Source organism: Salvelinus namaycush, chromosome 34 (assembly GCF_016432855.1).
Source record: "Salvelinus namaycush isolate Seneca chromosome 34, SaNama_1.0, whole genome shotgun sequence".
Lineage (NCBI taxonomy): Eukaryota > Metazoa > Chordata > Actinopteri > Salmoniformes > Salmonidae > Salvelinus > Salvelinus namaycush.
This window is the reverse complement of record NC_052340.1, coordinates 26568133-26575107: the sequence shown is the minus strand read 5'-3', so window position 1 is coordinate 26575107 and position 6975 is coordinate 26568133. Positions and strand designations below refer to the sequence as shown.

The 6975-nt window shown below is 44.0% G+C and overlaps 1 protein-coding gene across 1 annotated transcript; it reads left to right on the top strand.

Annotated features, from left to right (window-relative positions):
- The first annotated feature begins 1316 nt into the window (after nt 1–1316).
- LOC120028754 (2-hydroxyacyl-CoA lyase 2) lies at nt 1317–6205 on the top strand. Its single transcript, XM_038973987.1, has 14 exons — nt 1317–1869; nt 2333–2534; nt 2689–2816; nt 3032–3282; nt 3375–3474; nt 3639–3736; nt 3825–3961; nt 4048–4182; nt 4301–4415; nt 4597–4766; nt 4958–5028; nt 5158–5229; nt 5325–5430; nt 5583–6205. Exons 1-14 carry the CDS (start codon nt 1768–1770, stop codon nt 5759–5761), a joined length of 1866 nt encoding a protein of 621 aa, XP_038829915.1. The 5' UTR covers nt 1317–1767; the 3' UTR covers nt 5762–6205.
- The last annotated feature ends 770 nt before the right edge of the window (nt 6206–6975 follow it).

Genomic DNA, 6975 nt, shown 5'->3' with positions numbered 1-6975 from the left:
TTTAGAGAAATGTAATCATTGAATATTGTAAGAGCCTTCATTGCTTATACGCCCCCGTTATTTATCCTACGGTTCTTGGTGTACAGGGAGAATACTAAGAACAGCCCATGTTCTGAATTCTGTCGCTGTACATTTCAAAAGTGCTGTACAGGTAGTTATATTGACAATGTCCGTCCTAGCTCGCTCATTAATGTCTTAATCGAAATTACAGATGGCCTCTTATCCGCTCGTCATTCCCTTATGCCATAGTTTGGACATCTCAATTGTCAGTAGAAACCACAATTGTTTAAACAAGTAAGCCATATCAGTTATGTTTTTTTAAAGCAGTAAATTAGGCTGAATTAACTGTAGGCTCAAAATGTAGGCCCAACAGTTTGTGGGCACCGGTTGTCACCGTTATAGTGCAATTCATGTATTGTTTAGTGTTGTGTAGTAGCTTTGCTGGCATGCATAATTATTTTTCAAAGATTTGCCCCACCAATATTTACATGCTAAAATTGCCACTGTGTGTACATAATACCTAAATTACCTCGTGTCCCCTGCACATTGACTCGGTACTGGTACTCCTTGTATATAGTCTTGTTATTTTGTATTACTATTTCCTTTTTAATTTTAAAGCAAATGTTTCTTACTTTTTAACTCTGTTGTAGTCGGTATGGCTATATCGTAAGAGTTCATGAAAATAATGTTTTTGGGGGGGTCTTTAATTTAAGGTTAGGGTTTAAAATCACATTTTAAGAAGATAAATTGTAGAAATGGGCAAGGTTTATGACTTTGTGGCTGTGGTAACTAGTGATGACCAGGTACAACTCTGATATAAAGTTGCCGGGATGTCAAGTGTCCTACTCGATTCGGCAAAGGTAAGAATATCTGGATTAACTATCTAATTTTAGCTAAATGTAGCAATGAATAAATTGGCAAAATTTATTTAAAGGGACAATTCTGTGAACTGTCTTGTGCATGTTTTAAAATAACACAAAACCTGTTATCAAAGGTGTCAGCTAGAGATAATGTGCAGGAGCTTGCAGGGATTTGTAGTTTTGCATGATGTCTACTTTGACGCTAATTAGCATTTTCGAATGCGAGTAAATAGAGACAAATATATTGATAAAAGACACCTTGTCGGAGAGATTTACATGGTTATCAAAGCGTCACGCCAGGGTAAGCCTACACGAAACACAGCACTTATTTTAAGTTTCTAAAATCCTCTATGGGGAAAATGAATGGTGGAAAAACGAATGGAACCATTTTGCTGTTTGACCGCTAGGTTTTATGGGTATTATGGTACCTGTTGGGCTTTATGAATCCTCATACAAAAACTTTCTTGGTGGGCGAAAAAAACTGGGGGGGAAAAACACCTGCTGGAGAAGGCATATTTTGGGCCCAATTATCTCTCACACTTCGCCTCTTCCTCTGTTTTTATTCACGATCCCAGTAGTTGCGGAACACTGCGTTGTTGACCGTGAATATCCATTTTGCGACATTTGCGTCAACAGTGAGCAATAGCAATCATCGGTCATTTGAAGTTGAAATACGGTGGTTAGTTTCATTGCACTAACGGGTAGAGTATGGTTTACGCGTTTCTTGTACAGTAGGCTAGTAAATGGTGCATTTGAAATGCCTGTCTATAAATTGTAAGGTTACTAGGATGTGCGTTGGATGAACAGCAGCCTAAACCGGAGAGCTATTCGATCAGGATAAAATATTGGATACTGCTTTTATTTTAGGACTTGCTTCCGTATTTTGACACATTGTGGTCGGTTGGAAATGGAGATTGCCACCGCACTGGGGTGTTCTGTTGGTTTTGCCTTCGGAGGACTAGTATTTGTAGCGTATAAACTTGGTTTACTGTATCAGTTGTTTCATAAGGTAAGTCCCTTCGGTGTAAACAATGTTACATTCTAACTTGGCTTCAGCCTGCTCACTTGCTGTCTCAACTCAACCTGACATTCTTAGAAGCAAAACAGCTTGCTCTTACTGTACCTTACTACAATGTCTGTATTTTTTTCACCTAGCCTTAGTAGGTGAAAGGTAACCCTGCTGCATGTGAGAGAACCTTTAACTGCCTTGTGGCTAACGCAAAGGCCATGACGACAGTGCAGGTTCTTCAGAAGTCATACATTGGCCACATAAGGTGCATTAGGCCTACAAGGACAATATGCAGTTCATTGATAATTACAAGATACTGTAGTGATAAATAAAAAACCAATAGGCCTTTCTAGTTTATGACAGCACTTTTCAGTTAATTAAATCAAATATTCAGATTTCATGACTCTGATTTTGAAGTCTGCCTGTTCAATTATTTGCCTGAGTCCTCTACTTCTTCCCCCAGACTGAGACCCAGAGCCCTCGCCATGGTGGGGAGAGTGTGGCAGAGGTTCTGCGTGCCCATGGGGTTAAGTTTGTCTTCACCCTGGTGGGGGGGCACATCTCGCCCATCTTGGTGGCCTGCGAGAAGCTGGGCATCCGCATCGTGGACACCAGGCACGAGGCTACTGCTGTCTTTGCAGCTGACGCAGTAGCCAGGCTCTCTGGTAAATAAGTAACATGCATAATATCGCAGACACTGACAACTGTAAGGTATTTATCTGAACTGTCCGGGACTGGTTTAACTTGCTTAGTGCACTATAGTCTACTCATTTATTCATACAGTAACATTGACACTGTCAGTGATTCTCCCTCCAACAGGCACTGTAGGTGTAGCTGCAGTGACTGCTGGCCCAGGCCTGACTAACACAGTCACAGCAGTGAAGAACGCTCAGATGGCCGAGTCTCCACTGCTTCTCTTGGGGGGAGCTGCTGCAACACTACTTCAGGTGAGAGTCTGAGGGCTTTTACTGGTGTAGCTGCATGGGGGGTACCCTAGTCCTAACGTTAACACTAAGGCTAAGGTCACGCTGCACCAGCAAGTTCTACACAACAAATTACCATAATCCTGCACTGTTGAGTTGTGACTGGGTGAGCACACTCTCGTATGATTCCCCCTATCCATTGTGGAGGTTTTACCTCTTGGTGAACTTTTGTTGTGCAGGGTAGAGGAGCGCTGCAGGACATTGACCAGATGTCCCTGTTCAAGCCGCTGTGTAAGTTCTGCGCCTCAGTGAGGAGTGTGAAGGACATCACCATCACTGTGAGGAAGGCCCTAGCCATCGCCCAGTCTGGAACTCCAGGCCCTGTGTTCATAGAGTTCCCCATTGACACACTCTACCCCTTCCACCTGGTGTCCAAAGAGTTCGGAGTGAAAAACCCTCCCAAGGGAATAATGGGGAAAGTTGTCACTTGGTAAGTAATCAGCAGGATTGTGCTTGACCATGCTTTCACACATCCCTAGTGATTTGTGGAAGTAACAGATGCTGTATTTTTTCTTCCATAAGGTACCTCCACAATCACCTAAAGAACTTGTTTGCTGGGGCCTGGGAAACCAGAGACGTGTCCCCTCTCCCTGTGCACATCCCTCAGGCCACAGACAATGAGGCAAGACTAACTCTAGCCCTCAGTCGTTCTCTAACAACTGTGAGAAAGGCTTGATTTGGTAGAAGCCGACAGTTCATACTGTAACCAGTTAGTTTTCCAATAGACATGAAGGTATGTTTTTTTATATATCCCTTGTGGCTCAACCTCTATTGATCTGTCATCAGGTACAAAAGTGTATAGAGCTGGTGAGCAGAGCCAAGAAGCCTGTTATCCTACTGGGGAGCCAGGCAACACTACCTCCAACACCTGCAGACGACATCAGGTATTTCAACAACCACATTTATATTACACAAGACATCAGCAGACTTCTGGTCCATTCAATGCCAATTCATATAGTTGTCCTGTAACAGGGCGGCCCTGGAGTCCTTAGGTATCCCCTGCTTCCTGGGTGGAATGTCCCGTGGCATGCTGGGTAGGAACAGTCCCTTGCACATCAGACAGAACAGGAGGGATGCCCTGAAGGAAGCAGACCTTGTGCTGCTAGCAGGTGAGACAAACTGCGACCTGTACGTTTTGTCTTCATACAGTTTTTGTGTCTTTGAGGCAGTCTCACAATGGTGGTATGTGTTCCAGGAACTGTATGTGACTTCCGATTAAGCTACGGCAGAGTGCTGAACAGGCGCAGCAGGATCATTGCTGTCAACAGAGACAAGACTCAACTTCTGAAGAACTCTGACATGTTTTGGAAGCCCACTGTGGCCATTCAGGGTTGGTACTGATGACTGAATTGTCCCATCAGAAGTCTTATTTGCTTTCACAAAATGCTGCCACTACCTCTTTGGGCTATTTGGTCTTGTGGAGACTCCCATTTCTGTCTGTCTTTTAGGAGATGCAGGCTCCTTCCTACTCCGCCTCTCCAAAGGCCTTAAGGGCCACACATGTCCAGAGGATTGGCCACAGAGTCTCAAAGCAGGAGATGTCACCAAAGAGAAGGCTAATCGGTACACTTGTGGAATTCATTCAGCAAGTTGGGCAGAAATCCAACAGTTTTTTTTTTGTATACCTAACCAATGACCTCCATGCAAATGACTACAGTTAGTACATCTAGTGCACCAACCACAGACAGTACAGGCTGTGTTAGTTCCCTGTGAATGTGTGTTTTGTTCTGTGTTTTCCGTGCAGGGGAAAGGCTGATGAGAAGACGGACCGCCACCTGAACCCCCTGAGTGTCCTGCACCGTGTGGATGAGCTGATGGCTGACGACAGCATCATAGTGGCGGATGGGGGCGACTTTGTGGGCAGTGCTGCTTACATCATGAGACCAAGGGGCCCACTCCGCTGGCTGGATCCAGGTCAGGATCCTCAGTGGACAGTGTTATGAGTTTAGTTTTTTAGTTTATTAAAAAAAAATATATGTGTTATATAATGTGGTCACTTGAGTAAGAGAGGTATTAACATGTACAATAAAACAAGTAGGACTTGTGAACCCTGGATGTTCTTGATATCTTAATGGATGATTACCTAATGTTTGTCATTCTAACAGGAGCATTTGGAACCCTTGGTGTTGGAGGAGGGTTTGCTCTGGGAGCCAAGCTGTGTCGACCTGAGTCAGAGGTACAGTAGAATACCAAGCATCCTTTATCCATAACTATTTTATACGGGTTTAGGTTTGTCGTTTTTTTCATGTTGTGAAACACCATGTATGGTTTTGGTTGAGTTTAGCTGACTAAGTTTCTCATTAAGGTGTGGATCATCTATGGCGATGGATCCCTGGGATACAGTGTTGCAGAATTTGACACCTTTACCAGACACAAGGTACAGTAATAACCAATTCACTATTCAGACCAATTTATCAACTAACTAATCATGCATTCAGACCAGTTAATCTGCTTTGTCCCTCTCTCTCCCAGACGCCAGTAATTGCTCTGGTGGGGAACGATGCCTGTTGGAGCCAGATCGCCAGGGAGCAGGTTCCCATCCTGGGCAGCAACGTGGCCTGTGGCCTGGCCTTCACAGGTCTTTATGTTGCCTACTGTACCCTCATTGCCACCATATTGGGGATCTCTAGTGCCCATACTCACACATGCAATGTCTCTGTTGGCCTATATCATCTCTTTGGATGTCATGTCACACATCCAATTCACTGTCTCTGTTCTCCCCTTTCCTAGATTACCACATAGTTGCAGACGGTTATGGAGGCAAAGGCACCCTAATTGGTCGCGAAGACGAGGACAAGCTGGATGGCATCATAAAAGAGGCACAGAAGGAGACCAGACAGGGAAGAGCCACACTTCTCAATGTTCTCATAGGGAAGACCAACTTCAGAGAGGGCTCCATCTCTGTGTAGAGTAGCTCAAACAGACTGCAACCCCTGGGGTCTCTGTCTGGACCTATGGGTCCTAAAACCTTCCCACCTTGCCTTGAAACACAAATATGTTCACATGCTGTGGAACACTATAACTGCTGTATTTCTCTGGTGAAGAAGGGAAAACAATTCAGGAACTCAATCTTCTCAACCTTTATCAGCCTTTCAAACAGCTGTGAAGATGAGTTTTGATCATGGACTTTTTGGTTCTTTTTGCTGGAGAGAACCAAACTTGACATGTATGCTTTGGAAAATGAACTACGGCTGGCTTTGCTGCTGTTATTATGTAGTAGGCCAGTATCCTTGCTGTATACACTTAACTAATACCTGTGTATTGACTTCAGATTGCCTATTGATCTACTGAACTCTACCTTGAAGCTGGCCATTTATTTTGAAAAACCAAATAAAGGGAATTTTGGAATGGCATGTCCTTCATAGAGATATTTAGGGAAATGAATCATACACTAACCTACAAATCTCAGCAGGGTTAACAACAAGATAATACAATTGTAATCATTTAATTGAAATGGTATATAATTGATGATCGTATGGCTTTGATTATTGAATGTGCTGTAAGACTCCACTGATACATCAATCAACAGAATAGATACACAAATACAAGACACCCTATGAAAGAGGAAGGCATTTAAACTGGAAGATGTTACCATATTTTACCATTTGGGTAAAATTGTATTATTATGTAATATACTGATTGTAACACTTCAATACTTTTTTTTACCCCCTTTTTCTCCCCAATTTCATGGTATCCAATTGTTAGTAGTTACTGTCTTGTCTCATCGCTACAACTCCCGTACGGGCTCAGGAGAGACGAAGGTCGAGAGCCATGCGTCCTCCGAAACAACCCAAGCAAGCCGCACTGCTTCTTAACACAGCACGTATCCAACCCGGAAGCCAGCCGCACCAATGTGTCGGAGGAAACACAGCGGGCACTGCACCTGGCCTGCCACAGGAGTTGCTAGTGTACGATGAGACAAGGATATCCTTACCGGCCAAACCCTCCGTAACCCGGACGACGCTAGGCCAATTGTGCGCCGGGCCTGGGCTCGAACCCAGAGTCTCTGGTGGCACAGCTAGCACTGCGATGCAGTGCCTTGGATCCCTGCGCCACCCGGGAGACGACACTTGTAGACTTTGAACAATGAATCTAAAAGCAAACCATAATATCCTATTATCCA